At 50.4% G+C, this 22079-nt stretch overlaps 3 protein-coding genes across 8 annotated transcripts; 1 reads left to right on the forward strand and 2 right to left on the reverse strand.

The window, feature by feature from the left end:
- Positions 1 to 1404: 1404 nt before the first annotated feature.
- Positions 1405 to 6431, reverse strand: CYP27B1 (cytochrome P450 family 27 subfamily B member 1). The gene is made up of 9 exons (XM_005571388.4): positions 6199 to 6431; positions 5363 to 5553; positions 4652 to 4854; positions 4366 to 4566; positions 4109 to 4281; positions 3745 to 3917; positions 3466 to 3544; positions 2981 to 3178; positions 1405 to 2637 (listed from the first exon to the last, which is right to left on the reverse strand). Exons 1-9 carry the CDS (start codon positions 6391 to 6393, stop codon positions 2524 to 2526), a joined length of 1527 nt encoding a protein of 508 aa, XP_005571445.1. The 5' UTR covers positions 6394 to 6431; the 3' UTR covers positions 1405 to 2523.
- A 1424-nt stretch (positions 6432 to 7855) lies between these two features.
- METTL1 (methyltransferase 1, tRNA methylguanosine) lies at positions 7856 to 11906 on the reverse strand. 2 transcript variants are annotated; one of them, XM_005571391.4, is made up of 7 exons: positions 11746 to 11906; positions 11290 to 11419; positions 10416 to 10579; positions 9135 to 9319; positions 8928 to 9041; positions 8663 to 8764; positions 7856 to 8515 (listed from the first exon to the last, which is right to left on the reverse strand). In XM_005571391.4, exons 1-7 carry the CDS (start codon positions 11882 to 11884, stop codon positions 8360 to 8362), a joined length of 990 nt encoding a protein of 329 aa, XP_005571448.1. In that variant the 5' UTR covers positions 11885 to 11906; the 3' UTR covers positions 7856 to 8359. The 2 variants fall into 2 exon arrangements, with proteins under 2 accessions (XP_005571448.1, XP_045221454.1); XM_045365519.2 differs by lacking the exons at positions 9135 to 9319; positions 11746 to 11906 and having other exon boundaries at positions 11290 to 11421.
- On the forward strand, positions 11192 to 21606 carry EEF1AKMT3 (EEF1A lysine methyltransferase 3). Of its 5 annotated transcripts, XM_074007315.1 has the most exons (4): positions 11917 to 12158; positions 12341 to 12452; positions 13941 to 14079; positions 19332 to 21606. In XM_074007315.1, exons 1-4 carry the CDS (start codon positions 11942 to 11944, stop codon positions 19368 to 19370), a joined length of 507 nt encoding a protein of 168 aa, XP_073863416.1. In that variant the 5' UTR covers positions 11917 to 11941; the 3' UTR covers positions 19371 to 21606. The 5 variants fall into 5 exon arrangements, with proteins under 5 accessions (XP_015286616.2, XP_073863416.1, XP_005571446.1 ...); XM_015431130.3 differs by lacking the exons at positions 11917 to 12158; positions 13941 to 14079 and adding an exon at positions 11192 to 11475; XM_005571389.4 differs by lacking the exon at positions 13941 to 14079 and having other exon boundaries at positions 11917 to 12225.
- Positions 21607 to 22079: the final 473 nt, after the last annotated feature.

Below are 22079 nucleotides of genomic sequence, written 5' to 3' on the forward strand. Positions count from 1 at the left end.
ACACATGTGGAGCTTCCTGTGCCAAGCCTGAGCTGTCCTCTGTGATGGATCTGCAGGGAAGGTTAGACATACCAAAGAAAATAGACATATTCACACACAAACACACTGTATCCATTTACACTCTGGGTCCTAAAATGAGGCGAAGTGGGACACTTTCCCCTCTCCTTCAGCACTAATGGAAGTATTGGTATGGGGGTTGGGGCCAGCAATCAGTATGGTCTCCTCTTCTTCCCTTTTTCCAACTTAAAAAGATCATTGTCCAGGAAAGGGGTCATGGGAACTACTGCCCTCCTCAAGTGGGCATTCCTACTTGCCCACTGGAAAATAGAGAGTACGAGTGGGCAGAATTCTCATCACTGATTCCAGGGGAAAGGGTCTGACCACAAGCTGGGCTTTATCTCCCTCAAAGCTCAAATCTGTTAAAAATTTGGTCATTTACGTTCAAATTGAGTTCAGTGATAGAGGGATGGGGTGGAGACTGAGTATACAGTAGGGAAGGAGTTGAGAAGGTCAGAAAGTTGCACAGAAACCTTGATCTTTGTACGAGCCTTTGGGTCCTCCCTGCCCCTCTGTAGATCTTGCATAATTATATGCCCCCGCAGAAGGCCTGGTGGCTAAATGGAGTTTCTGTGGTCAGGGAGCCATGTCTAGGCCAGGAGACCAAGGTGTGGAGGAGGAAGAAGTGTGAAGTGAAATCTCCATTTACACCCAGCTAATTGGAATAGGGTGAGGGTAGGGGAAGTGGGGCAAGTCTTGACATGGGAGGGTAATCTGGGATGCAGAAGGAACTGTGCAGTGTGCTGAGAGATTTATTTGGATGGAAGATGAGTTAATCTGTATACACCACAAGAGGAGAGCTGTGCCCAGCCTCTGGGGGGCCAGAGAATGCTGACTCAGGGAAACAGGCTCCCTCTGCCCACTGCCCCAGGGCTTCTGGCCACCCCCACACTCAGCTTTCATTCTGTCGGTCTGATTCCACTTCTCTGCTTGTATCCCTTCCTCTGAAGGAAATTATCTTGGAAGAACTATTCCAGAGAGGGCAGTGACCAATCTAGGACTTCCTTCAATCCTGGCAGTCCAAAAGCACTTTGCTTACCAAAGTCAGCAATCTCTGCAAATCCCTAGCTCCCGGCCGATTTTACAGCTTAGCCCCTGCAGTTACTTTTCACCCCCCACCCCTTAATCTCTTACAGGAAGCCAGACTAGACTTGGCCGTTCCCACTACAGACAGAAACATGTCTGGGTTTGTGTTACAAACTACTCTTCTAGGCATCCAGACCTCCCATTGTTATGGGGGTCACCCCCAGGACCTGAGAAACCAAGGTGGGAGATGGGAGGGTTAGGGTCTTACCTCCAGGTCTTATAGGAAGTGGTAATATGAGAGAAATAAGTCAAAGTCAAGAATGGAATATTTGATTTTTTATTCTTTTTTTTTTTTTTTTTTTGAGATGGAGTCTCGCTCTATCACCCAGGCTGGAGTGCAGTGGCTAGATCTCAGCTCACTGCAAGCTCCGCCTCCCGGGTTTATGCCATTCTCCTGCCTCAGCCTCCGGAGTAGCTGGGACTACAGGCGCCCGCCACCTCGCCCAGCTAGTTTTTTGTATTTTTTAGTAGAGATGGGGTTTCACCGTGTTCGCCAGGATGGTCTTGATCTCCTGACCTTGTGATCCGCCCACCTCAGCCTCCCAAAGTGCTGGGATTACAGGCTTGAGCCACCGCGCCCGGCCTTGACTTTTTATTCTAAAATTTATGAATATTTAAAACTTTTCAATATAAAAAAGAAGCCAGAGGTCTGGGCAGGGACAAACCCAAAGATGTCTCTGCCTGAGAACTAAGTGATGGGGCAAACCCACTTAATAGTGGCCAGAGAGCAAAGGAGAGTTGTAAGAAATTGTAAACCAGGCTAGGGCAGATTCACCTTCCTATGGGTGAGACAAAGAAGGAAGTGGGTAGACAGAGCCTACTAAGCTGCTTATCCCTTCCACCACATGGTTCAGATTCAATCTAAGAATGTGTATGGTGTCACCCAGTCAGAGATGGGCCCTGGCAGGGGATATAAAAAACAAATAAGGCTTCATCCTTCCTCTCAAAGAGCTTACATGCAAAGAGGAAGGACCAACCAGGTACAGAGCAGATGCACAGTTACTGAGCTTATGCTTTGATAAATGCTTAGCCAGCAGCATCAATGAACACTATGAAAGCCCAAAAACAGCGGCGGGTGAATCTTTCCTCAGGCCATCCAGCATTATTAGTTAAAATCTGATTTCATCCTTGGGGGATGCATACATGATCAGAAGGGCCGAGCACGGAGAGAGACAATGGTTTTCTCACTTGGCCTACTGAGTCAGGCCAAGTGCATACTTCACACATTGGTCAGGGCTGCCTCACACTTCACTATGGTCATTCTATCCAGTTTGGTCAGATAGGCCTTAGGGGCAGATGTATCTCTTGGTCTTGTGCCTACAAAAAATATTATTCCTACGATGAACGAAAGGGTGATGATGACAGCCTCTTTCCACAGGACTATCTGTCCAAAAACTGTAGGTTGATGCTCCTCTCAGGTACCAGGACAGTCCGGGTCATGGGTCTGATTGGGGCCGCACCTGGCTCAGGCTGCACCTCAAAATGTATCAGGATCTGGAAAGGGAAGAAGGTGAGCACTACTGTGAAAGATATCTATAGTGGGGGGATTGATTGGTAAAGGGCATGCATTATTAGTGTTAGAATGGTCAATGATTGGGTGGCACCTGTGGCCAGTAGGGGACTTCTTGGTTAATAAGGGTGAGGGATTGTGGAAGGGAAAAAATAGTTTGAATACCCTCACTTACACTCCGGGCCTATAATGGGCTTATCATATTTTAGAATATTCATTCTACCGGGTCTTACATGATTTCCTATGCTTGTCAGGGGAAAGATCTCACAACTTTAGAGGGTTAGGGTCTCTCCAGCCTGGGGAAGGTATAAAATCTAGAGCACTTACCTGGGCCAAAGCCATTTGCAATTCAAGCTCTGCCAGGCGTCTCCCCATGCAGCTGCGCTTGCCAAAGCCAAAGGGAAGAGATGCAAATGGGTGGGGGGTGGGACCCTCCCCCAGCCAGCGAGCTGGATGAAAAGAATTTGGCTCTGGGAACTGGGCAGGGTCCCTTGAAGTGGCATAGTGACACAGAGTGACCAGCGTCTGGTGGGAAGAAAAACAAACTTGTCAGTTTGTGCTCAGAATGGGGGCAGGCATGAATAGGATATGCAGACAGGGACAAAGGCAGGTCCTGGTGGGTGATGGGGAAGTTTTCTGGGGCTACTTTTGGAAGGATCTCTCCACTGTCCCATTATATCCCAGAAAGGCATATCCTAGAGAGGGGTCAAGGGGAGTGTTTGAAGGGCTTTTAGGAGGGTGCTTGAGAACAGGGCTGGGGCCTAAGATAGTGAGGAATGGCTCAGTAGAAAGGGTGCATAGGCTCTACTCACATTTTTGGGGATAATATAATCACCCACATGAATGTCTTTGTCTGGGACACGAGAATTTCCAGGTACCACAGGGTACAGTCTAGGTTGCAAAGCACAAAATGGAGACAGCAAGGTGAGGCTAGGGGCTGCAGCCTTCTTCGCATTGTTTCCAACTTCCAAACCCTTTTTGACCAGTAGTAGAGTGCCATTTTTCTCTGCTGTCTCCCTGCTTCCATCCACTATTTGCTTCCGCAGCCTTCCTTGGCATTTCCTCTTGTTCCTCCTCTCCTTTCCCCTCACCTTAGCACTTCCTTGACCACTGCCTTCAGCAGGGGCAGCTGGGACAGAACAGTGGCTGGGGGGTGGGCACTGGAGCCAGGGCCCAGGGCAGCTGTGATCTCGGAGTGGAGTGCTGTCTGGACTTCAGGGTGCCGGGAGAGCTCATACAGAGCCCAGGAGAGCGTGTTGGACACCTGAGAAACGTGAAAGCAAGAGAGGTGTTGGGTGTGGGAACCCAGCAGAGGGTGCAGATTACAGAACAGTCTGGGTGTTAAGCCAAGCTGGTCTACGTGGCCATAACGGATCCCCTGCAACAGAAAAATGGTCCCGGAGTCTGGGGAGGCTAAGCCTGGAACAGGCTCACAGCACGGAGGGAGAACCTAACCGTGTCCACTCCCGCCAGTAGCAACTCTGTCACATTCCCCAGGATGGACTGGGCAGGCAACTCTTCCTGGAACAGAAAGTGGGTCAGGTGCGCCCCAGATTCCAGGTCCTCATCGGGCTGTCCTCGGTTCCTCATGGCTGCCTCGGCCTCTCGCCGCTCCACGTGCCTCTGAGCTGCGTAGGTAGAAGGCACGTGAATACCTCGCTACCCCTCGACAGCTTTACATTCCCCCATTCCCACCTCGTCCTGTGCCTTACCAAATGCAAACATCTGGTCCCAGTCTCGGCAGAGGCGGCCCCAGGGCCCAGGCACAAGGCGGCGCAGCCAGTGGGGCATCGCCATGGTCAACAGCGTGGACACAAACACCGAGCCCACCGCGCGGATGAAGGTCTCCGTGTCAGGCGGCACTTGAGCCTCCAGGCAGCCCAAGCGTGAGCCAAGCAGAACCGCGGCGATGCCTTGTCGGGAGGGGGCGCCGTCAGGGCTCAGGGAGGCTCCGGTAGGGCGCCCCCGACGCCTGCCCAGCTCTGTCCTGGGGCTCACCTTCCAGTCCGAACTTGTAAAATTCTCCCGCTACGTCCCGAACCAGGGCAGGCGGCCCCGTGCCACGTCCGCGCTGGCACCTCAGACGCCGCACAAGGTCGCGGACTACGTTGTCCAGAGTTTCGGCGTAGCGGGCGGCCGCTTGAGGCCGGAGGAGGAGTGGGGCCAGGAGACTGCGGAGCCTTTGCCATTCTTCGCCTTCCCTGCAGGGTTGAGGAGAGAGTGCGCATCGGGGAGGTGGGGACGGCTCGACGGGACTGGTTGTAGTGAAGAAGCGCATTCGGCTGCGGTGGCCAGGAAAGGGATTGCGTCTGCCCCCTTGGGGTACAGAAACCTACACCGGCCTGCGCTTGTCTTCCAACCCCCTTCCTCTTTACTCATTTCCTGGCCGCAGGGGCTGGGGTTCCCGGGTAACTTGAATCACAGAACCTTACATTCATTCCATCCAGATCCTGGTACCCTAACCCAATTCCTCTGGCTCCCCCAGTTCCCAGGATTCTGGTCTCAAATGATAAGGAGGTAGGCAGGGAGTGAGGTTGGGGCTCAACCCGAGTGTGGGTGAAGTAGACTGGGATGGGAACCCCAAGATGACCAAAGATAGAGTAGGACAGCCAACCTCCCACCATGCCCCTAAGTCCGATAGTTTCGGGACCCGCAGCAGGAGAGGGCCGCTGCAGGGTGTTTGGCTTTCTGGGGGCAGAGAAGACTCACGCAGTGAGAAGTCCGCAAGCCCGCTGGCGGCGGCGGCGGTGCTCAGTCCAGGGCGAGAAGCTGCAGCGCTCGGGCCGGGGTCCCTCCTGTCGCAGCAGCTCCTCGACGAGTGCAGGAGCAGCCACGTACACGGTGCGCACTGTCCCGAAGCTGGCTAGCCACACCGGCCCGAAGCGCGCGGCTCCCTGCACCTGGGGGAGGGGGCGCAGCGGACACTTGGATACCTGGGCGGGGACTTTCAGCTTGACCTGTGCCCACGCCAAGGGTGTTGACTGGGCTTGGGAAGAGGGAGCTTCTGCTCCTTCTAGGGTGCCCAGCTAGCTATTGCATGCCTTTGATACTGCAAACTCCTCCTCTCACTTCCCATCCCTAGAAAGTTTGAGTGCGATGGGCAAAACAGGAACTTTGCGCAAGGCAGACATTCAGGACCTCTCTGATCACCTTGGTCGAGGAGAAATCTCTAAAAGTTCCATGTCTAGATCGTCCATCTCAGGACGAGTTCTCAGTAAATGAAAACGAGCCCATGTAGCTTTAAGCCCTACGCAGGCGGAGGGTACCGCGTGCTCCCGCCTCCTGCGCACTTGCACTGTATCTGCAGGATCTCCACACCTCAGGACAGCGAGAAAGTGCTTTCCCAGCGCCCTCTGCTAAGAGTCGGGACGGACTCTATGCGGGTCGAGCCACACCGTCCCCAGCCTCAACTCGCCTTTTCCTTAATTCATGGGTATCCATTCTCTCTGGCTCTCCCACATTTGCTCTGCACTAGTCAGTCCTTTTTGACGCTGTCAAAGCCAGTTTCCCCAGCACTCAGTCTCGGGAAAGGCGTCCCTTCCTACCTGCAGCTCGTGTAGCCTCGACAGCCCCCCCTTGCAGAAAAGTTCAGCCAGAAAGCTGGGCGTAGAGGGGCCTGGGATGTCTGCCAAGCTCCGGCGTGCTGAGTCGTACTCTCGGTAGCCTAGGGAGGCGCCCAACTCGGGAGCCCAGCGGACGCGATGGAACACCCTGGAGGCATACTTGAGGGTCTGGGTCATGGTCTGGTTCCGGGTGCCTGCGATAGAAAGCGCTTCTCCTGAGCACCTAGTCTGAACCCCTATTTAACCTTTGGGTGAGGTGATGACGCCCCCTCTCCAAGCTCCTCAGCCAATCCCTCCTCCTGAGTGGTCTGTGCTGGGGATTAGCACCCAGGAACAGTAGGCGGGGCTGGGGCTGACTTCACGACTCCCGTGGGTCTCGTGTTGCAATGACCCTCATGGGAGGGAGGGCCTAAGATTTTCCTCCTGGGAGAGTGCCCTAGTCTAGGAGCCTAAAAGTCTCATCCTAGGAAAGGTTATAAGGCTTTTTAGTACGGACTAAGTGACCAAGCTACACTAGTCAGTCTCTGATATTCCCACCACTTCCACCAGGGAGCCCAGCCCCTTTAGGCCCATCCTCAGGAATTCCCCATCTTTCAGCTCCTCCGGGAAGGGAAGCAGGGGAGGCACAGCTGTAACTGTCCCCACATTCTTCGCTCAGTGGGTTGTCTCTTCTCTGCATTATTTTCCTGCACTAGCCACATCTCCCCCTCCTCCTGTACCTAACATATACTAGGCAGATGGCAGGTGGGTTAATGGGCTAAAATGGCTCCTAGAACCTCCATTTTTCTTTCTTGAGGATAAGGGGGCCTCTTGGGTGTACAAGCCCACTTCTGCCAGACATGGAAATTTGGGGCTTGAGAAGCAGAAATGAAGAAACTTTTTGTACATTAGTTAAGTTCTAAGATTGTCTCTGGGCTGTTAGAGGAGCTACATGGATGTGGATGTTCTAATTCCCCAGCTGACTCGGTCTCCTCTGGGGGGCTTTCTGGTTAGCAGCCCCTTTCTACTTTCAGCATCAGAATCCTCCACAGAGCCAGGCATGGTGGCTCATGCCTATAATCCCTGCACTTTGGGAGGCTGAGGCGGGAGGATGGCATGAGGCCAGGAGGTTGAGACAAGCTTGAGCAACACAGCAAGACTCTGTCTCTACAAAAGAAGTTTAAAAATTAGGCTGGGCACGGCAGTTCATCACTATAATTCCAACACTTTGGGAGGCTGAGGTGGGCAGACTGCTTGAGCTCAGGAGTCTGAGACCAGCCTGGGCAACACAGTGAAACTCTGTCTCTACAAAAAATACAAAAATTAGCCAGGCATGGTGGCGCGTGCCTATAGTCCCAGCTACTTGAGAGGCTGAGGTGGATTACAGGAGCCTGGGAGGTCAAGGCTGCAGTGAGTTATGACTGTGCCACTGCACTCCAGCCTAGTCAACAGACAGAGGGCCTGTCTCTAAAAAAAATTAAAATAAAAGAATCCCTTACAGTTACCTCTCTGCTCCTTACTCCCTCATTCCCTACTCCAACCCTGTCAGGCTCTGTGCCAGTCAGTCAGATCTGAAGTTCTGAATTGAAGGTCAACATGAAAAAGGAGAGGGTCTCCACCCCCACACCTTCCCAAGGACTCTCCAGAGACATTTAGGGAATAGATTCCCCAGCTCGAGTCTTACGCAGGGAGAGGACAGGAGGATGGTAGAAGGCATATGATACATACTCCATCATTTCCTGAGAAATAGCAGAATGGGCATGTATACACATATACATGTTATCCCAGGATCCACAAAGCAAACAGAAGTGCTAATTGAGCCTAGCAAGCAGTTTAGATAGACTACATTCCTCATTCTAGCTGAGGAGAGATCTCACAAGGAGAAGGGAGAGCAAGACCCCATAGCCTTCCAAAGATTCCCTATGGTCCAAAGTCCTTTGACCATCTCAGTCAGCTGCTTTGTTTTCTGTTGGCAGTGGAGGGACAAGGTGAGAAGAGCCAGGGGTAGTCATGAACACCAGCGGGTTCTGCCCTGGGCAGCTCCCCACCTTCTTTGAGAGAGTACTGTGTCTCAGCTCCAGCAGTCTCAACTGGGAAGACCCAGGACTCCTGCTCTTTTCTCTAGTTCCTGGGAGACGAGGTCCAGCTAAGGTAGAGTAAGCAGTCAGTGACCAGGTAGGCTGGTTTGGGGGGTCACTGCCTGGAGGACGGGATCTTGTATTCTTCGGAAGATGGCTGGGAAATTCTTCCCTCCATTACGTAGAACTTTCTTCCCCTCCTCAGTTGAGGTGCCTAGATGTCCCACAATGGGGTCTTCACTCTGGGAGAAGGAAGGGTCCAATAAGTGCCCACTGTTCAGACTGCCCCTGGCCCTTAGACACCCATCCCATCCTCCTGGCACTGAGCTAAGTTCAAATATAGAACCACTCTGGAAAGGGCCTCCATATCCTGTAGATTCCCTACTCACCAGGTCCTCCAGAGGCACACGCTCAAACAGCGGGTGCTCTTCGAAATGAGTGCACATCCAGTCGTGTAGCTCCAGCACATCGGTTATGGTATATACCAGCCCCTGCATAGGCAAAATCACCCTAGACAGGAGGCTGCATGCAACATCATTAGCAGCCAGATGATGGGAGTGGTGGTGTGAGTCCCTAAATGCACCACCACTGAATTCTTAGTGAAGGGCCCCTGGATAGGCTACTCACCCCATCCTCCCTCCCATCCCAACTCACCCCAACTCTCAGCACGTAGGCATACTCTGCCAGCAGGGTGGGACTGATGATTCGCCACTTGTGCTTTGTCCGCTTGAAATGTGGGTCCGGGAAGAGGAAGAACATCTTTGTCAGCTGTGAGACAGACACGCACCAACAGGGTTGTGAGAGCCTGGCCTCCATGCCCCCACCTGCCTACCAGCCTAACCCACCAGGGCCCCTCCCCACCTGGCCCTTGTAGAAGAAGTTAGGAAGGTGCTTCATGGCATTGCTGCGGAGACAGGCGATGTTCTGGAAGCCACCTCCGGGAGCTGCGCGTAGGGCCCTAATCCGGTCTTGTACATAGTCTGAGACCTTCACCCGGATCTCTAGACCCAGAATCAGTGTATCTGGGAACAGCGGTGACAGTTCCACTGGACACAGAAATAGCAATGGAATCATCAACCATATACTTGTAGGAAGTGCAAAGGGGTCAACACAGGAAAGGAAGCCTCAATCTGCAACTACCAAAGTCCAGAATGGCAAGAGAGGACAGAGATACATATATGGATAGTATTATGCTGAAGAGGCTGGGGGAGAAATGAAAATTGTCATCAGGACCAGAATGGGAGGGCTGAGAATACATGTATATTTGCCATTGCTATAGAGTTTCCACAGTGTTTTCACACATTGTATTATTTCATCCTTATAACACTCTGTGGTAAATTGTGAAGATGAGGAAACCGAGAACTGGAACTTATTTATTTGAGATGGAGTCTTGCTCTGTCACCCAGGCTGGAGTGCAGTGGCACAATCTCGGCTCACTGCAATCCCTGCCTCTCAAGTTCATGCAATTCTTGTGTCTCAGCCTCCTGGGCAGCTGGTCTTTAACTCCTGGCCTCAAGTGGTTCACCTGCCTCAGCCTCCCAAAGTGTTGGGATTACAGGTGTGAGCCGCTGTGCCCAGGCAGAACTGGACCTTAAACCAAGGTTTTCTGCCTCTATGTACCATGCTCTTCCTCGCTATCAGAATGTTATCTGTTTGGGAAGATCTAAAAATAGGGAGTGGCTTGGCATGCATGGGTGCGACAATATAGACAATACAAGAGGAACCCAAAAAAACAGGAGCGTGGGGCAGAAGGAATGAGATCTGGCGAGGGAGGGGCAAAGGGGAGGGGAGATGGTAGAATCCCTGAGAAAGACAGTTCAGGATCACTGGCCACAATGGCTAATCTCTGATGCTTGTGCTGACCAGCTCACTGACCCGGTACCTGGCAGGTGAAATGGCTCATGTAGGGATTGACACCATAAAGGACAAACCAGGTTTTAAGAAGCATTTGAGGCAGCCCCCTCCACTCTCCAGGGCAAAGGTCACAGACCCAGAGTAGAGGGAAGGTGGAGCCTCTCCATGCTGATGTCACCAGTGTCTGGACGAAAGGGGAAAGGCCGATTATGACCCCCCACAAAAGCCGCTGAGGCAGCAGAAACTACTAGGCCTCTTCTCACCCCAGAGAGAGGGCCTAAGTGTTACCTAACAGGCCACCATAGCCACAGCCTATGTCTGCAAACTCCACTTGGGCCTGAGCTCTCTTTTCTTTCTTATCCTTTGGGTCATCGTGGCTCTGATTTTGAGTGAGTGGAGCGAAGAACTCTGGGTATAGCTCAGACCAGTCCATCTCCTCTGGCTTCACAGGGCTATTGGAAAGAAGACATAAGAAGCATGAGGTGGTTGGTCACACTATTGCAGAAGTGGTACTGTGAAAGTGTGTGGGTGGGTGAGGGTGGGAGGTAAATGGGAGGAGGGTTTCTCAAAAATTCTGTAACACTGGGCCCTGTGGCCTCTAAGAGAGACAATGGAAACCACCCTTAACTCCCAGTGTGAATCATAGGCCCATCATGAGGCCCATAAACGCTGACCTGCTCAACTCCACTTCTGGCGGTTTATGTGACCCTGGCCGGGTAGCTGCCCTTTCTGGGGCAAAAGTTCCCCTTATCCCGAGACTGGCTGCCTAATGCACTGGGATCCTACTTTGTGTTTGTGCTCTGCGGGGAGGGAAGGGAAGGTGCGGGCAGGATTGTGTATATGTTTGCCTTTTTATTAAATCCAACAAACAAAAGCAAAAGATGGAAACGACATTTTGCCTCTATCACTTCAGTCTCAGTAACAATTTATTCCTCTTCCCAAACTTAGCACCGCTACCCAGTCTTAGGCCCGAACGCCACGCCCACTCCCAACCCGCCAACTCCACTCTCGGTCGAATCTCCCGGTCCCACCCCTAAAACTGACGTCACCCATCTGATCCTCCCGGGTCTATCCCAAATCCTCCCAGCAGTCGCAGCACAACTGCTCTCCCGGCTGCTTTGAGAATCCCTCCCTCCTGTCTGTCCCTCTGCCCACTCCTCACTAGCGCAGCGTGTGGTCCGCCATGGGGTTGGAATGAGCACGTTGCCGGTAGTAGCGCTTCTGGGGCGGCGGGGCCTCTGCTCCGGCCACGTTCCAAGTCTCGGCTGCCATGATTCTAGTCCGGGGTTTCTCTACCAAATCCACGTGGAGGCACAGGCCAGAGGCGCAGGCTGTGCCAGAGGCGCAGGTTAATGACGCAGCCATGCGCGTTAGGGGCAGTTCCCGCCCCTTAAAGACCCAAGAGCAAATTCGGCTGGGCTGGGCCGGGCTGGGTCGGGAGGGCTGTAAGGAGCGAGTGCTGGAGGGAACCTCCGCACCGTTAGCCTCCAACTGGGAGGGTGAGGCCAGGCCCAGGGACCCAACATTTTCTCTTAGCTTGCTTCTGCCTCGTCTGGGTTACCATCCTGGTTGCAGGCACCTGTGTACCCCACAGGTGAAAGGGGTCTAGACACCTCACCTCCTACTGTAGCATCAGTCCTCGCTCCTCCCCCCTCACTCCCGGTCTCCGACCAGTCCGCCGGGTCTGACTCGTGTGGTCCCGTGTGGGTTTTGTCGCGTGTGCGCTCGGGGCCGGGGCGGGAGGGGCAGCTCCTCATTCCAACTCCAGGAAGTCGAACTGGAGGAAGGAGGGCAAACACAGGGAGGCGGGGCTCATGCCACCGGGACACCAAGACGGCTCGCGGCCCCCAACCTCTACCCTGCTCTGGAACCGGGATCTGAGCGCTGGCCGTGGTGCCCGGGCACTCCCTTGGGGGGCCGGATGGCGGACCCCGGCCCAGATCCCGAATCTGAGTCGGAATCGGTGTTCCCACGGGAGGTCGGGCTCTTTGCGGACTCTTACTCGGAGAAGAGCCAGTTCTGTTTCTGTGGGCATGTGCTGACTATCACTCAGAACTTTGGGTCCCGCCTCGGGGTGGCGGCGCGCGTGTGGGACGCGGTGAGGAGTGGGCTGCGCCGGGTGAGGGTCCGTGGGAGGTCCAGATCCCGGACTCTGCCTCTCCCATATGGAGCCATCCTCACGACTGTCTTTTTCTTTCTCTTTTCTCCCGTAGGCCCTGAGCCTGTGCAATTATTTCGAGAGTCAAAATGTGGATTTCCGAGGCAAGAAGGTGATCGAACTGGGTGCGGGGACAGGCATCGTGGGGATCTTGGCAGCGCTGCAGGGTGCGTGAGCTGGCTTTGTGGCGGGAAAGAGTGGGGACCCAGGGGCGCGGAGAAATGGTCACTTCGTGGATCACTGGGGGAGAGGGGAGTACTTTGGGCCCAGTCCAACCCCTTCTTTTTAACAAACTTTTTTTTATTTGTTTTTGTTTTGGCGCCTACTTCTGTATGCCAGACAGCGGGAATTGCCTGTCAAAGCACCTAGGGTGGGTGATTGGGGAGGGCAGGAAATAAAACTCAGGCAGGCCTATAAGAAGGAGTTGTTTCTATAGTGTGGCTCTTTTTTTTGTTTGTTTTTATTTTTTTGAGACGGAGTCTCACTCTGTCGCCCAGGCTGGACTGCAGTGGCGCTATCCCCACTCGCTGCAACCGCCGCCTCCCGGGTTCAAGCAATTCTCATGCCTCAGCCTCCCAAGTAGTTGGGATTACAGGCTTGTGCTACCACACCCGGCTAATTTTTGTATATTTAGTAGAAGACAGAGTTTCACCATGTTGGCCAGGCTGGTCTCGAACTCCTGACCTCAGGTGATCCAACTGCCTTGAGAAGCACCTGGGATTACAGGCGTGAACCACGACACCCAGCCTTGTGTTGCTCTTTGTGATTTTATGGAGAATGCTATCACTTAAAAGCGCCTTGGTTTTGAAGATGGTTTTCTGTCAAGATGCACATATGGGGGTACTCTGTAGGGAGACTTGTGGACATTAAACTTCGTGAGTGCTTTATAACTTTATTATGAATATGTTTCAGATTCCTTAGTTTTTTATTGCTAAGAGAAACAAGCTTATGAGTTTCCAAGGGTTAGGATGTGTTTTGTAGGAAGTGGGGGTAGAATTAGACACTGCAGACTTGGAAAAGGAAAAGGTAAGGAAAAATTTGCTTCTCTTTTGTCAAGAGCCAAAAACTACAGAGGAAACAGTTTCACAAATTATAATCTAATCGGCAGACAAAACCTCAAACTGAAAGCACTCATTTAAAAATTCTTACAATGTCATCTCTCTAGGAATGTAAATTAACATGTATTTGTTCATAGGGACAGAACTAGGTCATATTAAGGGAAGTCTAGCTGGGCGCAGTGGCTCATGCCTATAATCCCAGCACTTTGGGAGGCCAAGGTGGGTGGATCACCTGAGATCAGGAGTTTGAGACCAGCCTGACCAACATGGTGAAACCCCGTCTCTACTAAAAACACAAAATTAGCCGGGTGTGATGGCATATGCCTGTAATCCCAGCTACTTGGGCGGCTGAGGCAGGAGAATCGCTTGAACCCGGGAGATGGAGGTTGCAGTGAGCTGAGATTGCACATTGTACTCTAGCCTGGGCAACAAGAGCGAAACTCTGTCTCAAAAATAAAAAAAGGGAAATCTTTCCAGAGGCAGGCATTCATTCTTCTATTAATTCAACCAAAATGTATTTCAAGTCCCCTATGTACCAAGAATCATGCTAGGTATTGGGGATTCAACAATGAGTAAGATAGATTTTCTCTCCCCAAGGAGCTTATGGTCTAGTGAGGGAGACAGAGGACGATGTCATATAACAAGAACTCTGGTGAGGTATGCGTGGAGCCTGTGGACATGCTCTGTCCATGTCTACCATGACTCCCTGGGAATCCATCAAGGAAAGCTCTGTCAGGTGAGGAGGAGGTGAACAGTGTGAACACAGCAGGCTCAGAAACAGTGGAGGGTGCCAACAGCAGTTTTTGCATGAAGCATGGGTGGATGCAGGCAGCTACGCTAAAAAGGGGAGAAAAGGCATGCGGTATGGATGGGAACACCTAGCTTCACTTGCTCCCAGACTGGCTTCTCCTTCTTTGCCTCCTATTTAGCTGTCAAATCAGAAGGCTGGATGTCATCTTGTCCCTCACTTTCTCTCCTCACATTCCAGCAATCATCCAGTCCTATGAGTTAAATGTTCTCTTTCTCTCTTTTTTTTTTTCTTTTTGAGGCGGAGTCTCATTCTGCCACCCAAGCTGCAATGCAGTGGCATGATCTCGGCTCACCACAACATCCGCCTCCTGGTTCAAGCGATTCTCCTGCCTCAGCCTCCCGAGTAGCTGGTATTATAGTCATGTGCCACCATGCCTCACTAATTTTTGTATTTTTAGTAGAGATGGAGTTTCGCCATGTTGGCCAGGCTGGTCATGAACTCCTGGCCTCAAGTGATCTGGCCACCTCAGCATCCCAAAGTGTTGGGATTACAGGTGTGAGCCACTGCACTGAGCCAAGTTATATGCTTTTAATACTTCCCCAGTTGTCTGCTCCTCTTTTCATCATCTCTAGTTCAGGCCACTGGCATCTCTTGCCTGAATTTTCATAAGACTCTTCAAGCTTCTTCTGGGAAAGTGTGACATACCCAACTAGATCTTGTGACCTTCCCCCACCAAACCCATTTCTCCCTCAGACTTCCCTATGTCAGTGAATCAAACCACCATGCGCCCAGTGGGAAACCTAGAAATCACGTTTGACACAAACCTCTTTTTCACCTACATGTCCATTTTTCAATTTATCTCCTAAAAATCTCTTAAATCTTCTCATGTTTTTCCATCTCCACTGACAGCTCCCCAGTCCAAACCACCACGATCACTTGCCTGGACTACTACAACAGCCACACTGGTCTTCCTGTTTTGACTCCTTGTCCTCACCTAGACCTCTGCTCTTCCACCCAGTGGTCAGAGTGATATTTTCAAAATAAAACTGTAATCGTGTATTCCCGCCCCAAACTTTCAGTGGCTTCATGTTGCTTTCAGGATAGAACCAACACCTATGGCATGGCCTCCAAGGTACTGCCTCCTTCTTTCTGTGCCTCTTTCTCTCTTGTTTTTCTTGGGCTGCCTGTTGCCCGTCCATCAGTTCCTCAAACCTACTCTGATGTTCCCTTCCTTGGGGACTTCACCCAGGCTTACTTTCTGTCTGAAACTTTTCACCATTTGCTTAATGCATATGCATCCCTCCTTCCTCAGCTCAAACATCACTTCGAAGGGAAGGCATCCTTGGCACTCCCACTCCTAGGCTAATTCAGACCCTCATAGTACATACACAACTATGCTAACTGGGCTAATTTTAACTTTGTTACCATTGACCTTAGTTGGGTCCTAAGTGCTTCCCAGCTAGCCTGGTACATTCTCTTGTTCCCTTTTTCTGCCACTCTCCTGAACAACTGTTTCTTACCTTCTTATTCCTCAAACCTCCAAATGCCTCCTCTGCCATCTTCACCCACACCTGATGACTTTGCTTCCTATCCTTTTATTTTATTTTATTTTTTGAGATGGAGTCTCACTCTGTTGCCCAGGCTAGAGTGCAGTAGTGCAGTCTTGGTTCACTGCAACCTCTGCCTCCCAGGTTCAAGCTCTTCTCCTGTCTGAGCCTCCCAAGTAGCTGGGATTACAGGCACGCACCACCATGCCTGGCTAATTTTTGTATTTTTAGTAGAGATGGGGTTTCACCATGTTGGCCAGGCTGGTCACGAACTCCTAACCTCAGGTGATCCACCTGCGTTGGCCTCCCAAAGTGCTAGGATTACAAATGTGAGCCACTGTGCCTGGGTGTTTCCTATCTCTAATGATTGCTTCTGTTTTCTCTGAAAATGTCCACATATCCCTATCACAGCATCTACTTATGTAACTGCATCTGCATATGTGTGCAGTGCCTTCTCTCCTGTTACCATGGATGAACATACTATGCTAGCTAAGGTCAAGACCCCCACTTGTCACAAGACCCCAAACCTTTCTGCCTACTCAAAGACGTTGTTCCAGTAACACCCACTCCCATTTCTCCTGCATTCTCAGTTTTTCCTTTTCTTTGGATCATTCCATATGTAGCAATATATGGAATACAAAATGCATATAAATATGTTATGATTTCTCCTATTTCAGAAAAAAACTCTTGATCCTACATCTCTCTCCAGCTATCACTCCATTTCTATGCTCTGTTTTAAAAAAAACTCCTCAAAAAAGTTAATATTTAGTGTCTAGTTCCTCTCCTCCTATTCTTTCCTTAAACCATTACGATCAGATTTTCACTCCACTGTGCCCCCTTCAATCCAGTTGTTCTAGTTAAAGTCATGAGCTTCATTTCCAACTCCAGGTTGTTAAACGCAGGAGTCAGTTATCAGCCTACCTTTGTTGACTTTGTATTTGATGCTAACACTCCCTCCTCCTTGGAACAATTCCTTTGGTTTCCAGGGGACCACACTTCTGGTTTCTGCTTACCTGGCAGGCACTCCCTTTCCATGCTCTCTTGTTGGTTCTTTTTCATCTTCACAACTGAAAATGTGAGTGCCCCAGGGCTCAGGGGCAGTCGTTTGATCCCCTCCTTTTCTTGTTTACCTCACTCCTGAGCAGCCCATCACCTCATGCCTTTAAATGTCCTGTTGAAGCCGGGCACGATGGCTCACGCCTGTAATCCCAGCACTTTGGGAGGCTGAGGTGGGTGGATCACCTGAGGTCAGGAGTTCGAGACTAGCCTGACCAACATGGTGAAACCCCATCTCTACTAAAAATACAAAATTAACTGGGCGTGGTGGCAAGCACCTGTAATCCCAGCTACTTGCGTGACTGAGGTCGGAGAATCCCTTAAACCTGGGAGGCAGAGGCGGCAGTGAGCCAAGATCGTTCCACTGCACTCCAGCCTGGGCAACAAGAGTGAGACTCCGTCTCAGGGAAAAAAAGAAAAAAAATGCCCTGTTGGTGATCATGACTCTAAGACTATCCCATTTCTATCTCCAGACTTGCTTGCATAACCTAGTGCCTACTCAGTATCTTCATGTGGTTGTCTGATGTGATATAGATGTCTATGTCAAACTTAATGTGCTCAGAAAATGAACTCATGATCTTCCTGTCCAAATTGCTCCTCCTGCAACCTTCCTCATCTAAATGAGTGGCAATTTGGTCTTCTAGTTGGTCAGGCCAAACACCCAGAAACCATCCTGAGCTTTTTTTTTTTTTTGAAACAGGGTCTCGCTCTGTTGCCCAGGCTGGAGTGAAAGTGGTGCAATCATGGCTCACTAAAGCCCTGACATTTCAACCTCCCAAGGCTCAAGCGATCCTCCCACCTCAGCCTCCCAAGTAGCAGGGACTATAGGCACGTACCACCACACCCAGCTAATTTTTGTATTTTTTGTAGAGACGAGGTTTTGCCCTGTTGCCCAGGCTGGTCTCAAACTCCTGGACTCAAGCAATCATCCCATATTGGCTTCCCAAAGTGTAATCCAAAGGGATTACAGGTGTGAGCCACCGTGCCTGGCCCATCCCAAGCTTTTCTCTCTCTCTGATATTTCATATCCAATCTGTTGGCAAATCCTGTTGACTCTACCTTCAAAATATATTCAGGATCTGACCATTTCTTAGCCATTGCTGCTGCCCTGGTTTAAACCATCATCATCTCTTACCTGGGTCGTTGCCGTCACCTCCTAACTGGTCTCCTAGCTTCTGACCTTGCCCTCCTGTACTCTTCTCATCACAGCAGCCAGTGTGCTCCTCCTAAAGCATGCCAGCCAGCACGTGCCATTCTTTTTTTTTTTTTTTTTTTGAGATGGAGTCTCGCTGTTATCGCCCAGGCTGGAGTGCAATGGCGTGATCCCTGCTCACTGCAACCTCTGCCTCCCGGCTTCAAGCGATTCTCCTGCCCCAGCCTCCCGAGTAGCTGGGATTACAGGCGCCCGCCACCACACCTGGCTAATTTTTTGTATTTTCAGTAGAGACGAGGTTTCACCATTTTGGTCAGGCTGGTCTGACCACTCAATTTAAAATTACATTCAGGTTGCTAAGACTTTGTCCTCTATGCCCTGAGGTCTCTGGACCTTCCAGGTAGGAGCTGAGAACGCTTGGTTGGTCCACTCTAACTTGCATTTCTCCCCATCCCTCAAGCAATTCTTATCCCCTTTCCCTGCTTGGGGCTTCACCATGGCATATATGATCATCTGATGTACAGTGTATTTTATTTTATTTATTTTGGTGGTTGTTATCTGTTTCTTGCCACTGGACCATAAGCTCTGTGAGGGGGTATTCTTACCTTCTTGGTTCATCATTATGTTCTCAGCACTTGGCATATAGGCACATAATAAATATGAATAAATGAATGAATGAATGGATGGATTCCTAGTACTTCTTGCTTCTCTTTCTATCATAGTCATCATGATTATGATGCAGTACCTAGTGTGTCTCTATCTCTAGAATGAAACAAAGAAAGCTGTGTTATTGTCTTGCTCACCTTATACACCCAGCACTTAGTAGGTGCTCCAAATTATATGTACTGCATGAATGAAGGTTTCTGAGATGCTAATCTGACCATCTTCACCCCTGTTTCTGCCCTTAAAGCCTATTGCCCTCAGTACCAAACCTGAATCTCCTTAGCATATCATAATCACTTTCCCCTTATCTCATGTCTTGACACTTTTCTCCCCCTTCCATATCCTCTAAGATCCAGCCTTTCTTGAATATGCCATGCTCTCTCACTCCCAGGCCTTTGTACTCACTGTTCTCTTCTTGGAAAGCTCCACCTGACTAACTCCCACTTGTCCTTTAGGACTCAGCTGAGGTCACATTTTCTGGGAAGTTTTCCAGACCCTTAAGGCAAGCTTGTGTCAGTGGGTGGGTGCATAACCCATCTCCAGCTTAGTCCTGCCCAGGCTTCTGCTGACATCTGATTGTTGTGTGTTGGCCAGAGAGGTTGAAGATTAGCTCAGAGAGAATGTTGATGTTGTAGAATGTAGGGTAATGAGAATAGCAGTGGGTGAAATGGAGGTTGAAGCAACTAAAAGGCAGAGTGGGCTCTGGGCTGTCAAGACATTGTCCTCTATGCTCTGAGGTTTCTGGACCTTCCAGGCAGGAGCCAAGAACCCTTGGTTGGTCCCTCTGACTTGCATTTTTCCTCCTTCCTCTCTCTCAGGGGGGGATGTTACCATCACTGACCTACCCCTGGCCCTAGAACAGATCCAGGGCAACGTCCAGGCCAATGTGCCAGCTGGAGGCCAGGCCCAGGTGCGTGCCTTGTCCTGGGGGATTGACCATCATGTCTTCCCTGGAGACTATGACCTGGTGCTGGGGGCCGATATCGTGTACCTGGAACCCACCTTCCCTCTGCTGCTGGGGACCCTCCAACACCTGTGCAGGCCCCATGGCACCATCTATCTGGCCTCCAAGATGAGAGAGGAGCACGGGACAGAGAGCTTCTTTCAGCACCTCCTGCCCCAGCATTTCCAACTGGAGCTGGCTCAGCGGGATGAGGATGAAAATGTCAACATCTATAGGGCCAGGCACAGGGAACCAAGACCTGCTTGACATCACCCCTGCTGTTCTTCTCAGTCTCTTGCCCTAATGAAGGAACTGGGTATCTCAAAAATCATGTTTCCAGAGCCACAAACATGAAGACCAAAAAGGATGGATTTCCCTGGCCTCTCTCACTTTCTTCCTTCCCTCTTTGTTACCCCAGATACTCTTGGGCAGGTGCAGTGAGGGACCTGCTTACCAGGAATCCCAGAGCTCTGGCAGCACTAGTGTTAGAACACCAAGGAGGTTCCTGGCTCCTGTTCTCAGAGGAGGAGGATGGTAAGGTATCTAGGATTTTTAGGGGCTAAGGCAGGTATATGGGATATGAGAGCAGTGGTTGTAGAGAGACTGTCACTGATCACTTCCATTCCTGTTGCTGTTTATACAGAATGGACTTAAAAAAAAATTCTATGGGATTTTTTTTTTTTCTTTTGTTTGAGACAGGGTCTCACTCTGTCACCCAGGCGGGAGTGCAGATGCATGATCACAGCTCATTACAGCCTCAACCTCTCAAGGCCCAGATGATCTTCCTGCATCAGCTCCCCAAGTAGCTGGGACTAGAAGCATGAGCCATCATACCAGCTAATTTTTGTATTTTCAGTAGAGAAGGGTTTTGCCATGTTGCCCAGGGTGGTGTCAAACTCCTGGGCTCAAGTGATCCACCTGCCTTGCCTCCCAAAGTGCTGGGGATTACAGGTATGGGCCACTGTGCTAGCCCAGGATTTTTTTTGTTTTTGTTTTTTATTTTTTAAAAAAGAATTAAGCCTTAAAAATCTGTTGTGCAAGAACTCAGCTTTTGCTCAGGAGCTGAGAAGGAAGAAGCCTCAAACCACCTGTTTCCTGCTTTTTAGAGATAGAATCTGGTGGAACCATGGCTCTAACTGAGTCAAGTCCTCCCAGCTCCGAAGCTGAGGCTGCAGAGCTGTCCTTTGGACTGTAGTTTCTTCATGCTTTCCAGAGTTAGAGCCTTGATCACAGAACATCATGCTGTGCAGAACACTGGACTCAGTACTAAGTTTTCATCTTTGATTTTTCTTTAGCTTAATCAGTCCTTCCTTCCTAATCTGTAATCCCCTGAAGCCTAACACAGTTCCTAATGTGTTTTGCCTTCACCTCTTTTCTCTTCCCACATTGGTACTTCTGGTTGGGGCTCTCTTTACTTACTGCTTAGGCACATAGTCACCTTCTTTGGACTCCCTGCCTCCATGCTTTCTCCTTCAGTCCATTCTGCAAACTCTTGGGATCTTCCAAAATTAGCTTGATTAGCTTTCACTGCCTATAGAAGCAAGAACAAGCTCCTCTGCTTGGTACTTAGTCTGCGTCCATGTTATCCCAAATTACCCTCCTATTGCATTTCCTACTCCTTTGCTACATGTATTGGACCTCTGGCCAAATTACAAAAAAAGTACTCTTTGTTCTCTAAAACCACACTAAAGTTTCCTGACTTCTTTCTCACTCTTTATGATAATCCTCTGCCTGAAAGGCTATTGCCAAAATCTTCATTATTCTTTGCCTCTTTCCTGAGCCCCTTGCTTGAATGTGATTTCTTTCTCCCTGAGACCCTTTAACTGTTTGTTCGTCTTATGGGACCTTAATTTGTCTTGCATTGACATTTTTGATTTTCATTTTCTCACCATTAAATTACCTTGGAGGATAGGGCTGTGATTTACTCATGTCTAGTCCCCAGAAGCCTAACACAGTTCCTGGCACACACAGATATTGTGCTCATTCAATAAATATTTACTCGCTTTGTTCAATGGATTCCACCCCTGCCTTTCTAGGCGACCTTGGACAAATTTCAGAACCCATTCACCAACTACACAAGTTTGTTGTGAGTCATAAATGGATAATGAATATAAACGCGCATTGAAAATAAACATAAAATGTTACCCACATTTCTTGTGTTGTTGTTTTGTGACAACTTTATTTCTTGGTTTCTGTTATTTTACCTGGGGTGGGAGGTGGGGGGTAATTCCCATATGAAATGTGTAGTCTCAGGCTGCGCGCAGTGGCTCACGCCTGTAATCCCAGCGTGAGCTGGGATTTGGGAGGCCGAGGTGGGCGGATCACGAGGTCAGGAGATCAAGACCATCCTGGCTAACAGGGTGAAACCCCGTCTCTACTGAAAATACAGAAAGTTAGCTGGGTGTGGTGGCGGGCGCCTGTAGTTCCAGCTACTCGGGAGGCTGAGGCAGGAGAATGGCGTGAACCCGGGAGGCGGAGCTTGCAGTGAGCCCAGATCGGGCCACTAGCATTCCAGCCTGGGCGACAGAGCGAGACTCAAAAAAAAAAAAAAAGAACCAAAAACAAATGTGTAGTCTCAAGATATCAAGTAGAGGAGAGGACTGTGTTCCTCCGGCCAGCAGGT

Source organism: Macaca fascicularis, chromosome 11 (genome assembly GCF_037993035.2).
Source record: "Macaca fascicularis isolate 582-1 chromosome 11, T2T-MFA8v1.1".
NCBI classification, from domain to species: Eukaryota; Metazoa; Chordata; class Mammalia; order Primates; family Cercopithecidae; genus Macaca; species Macaca fascicularis.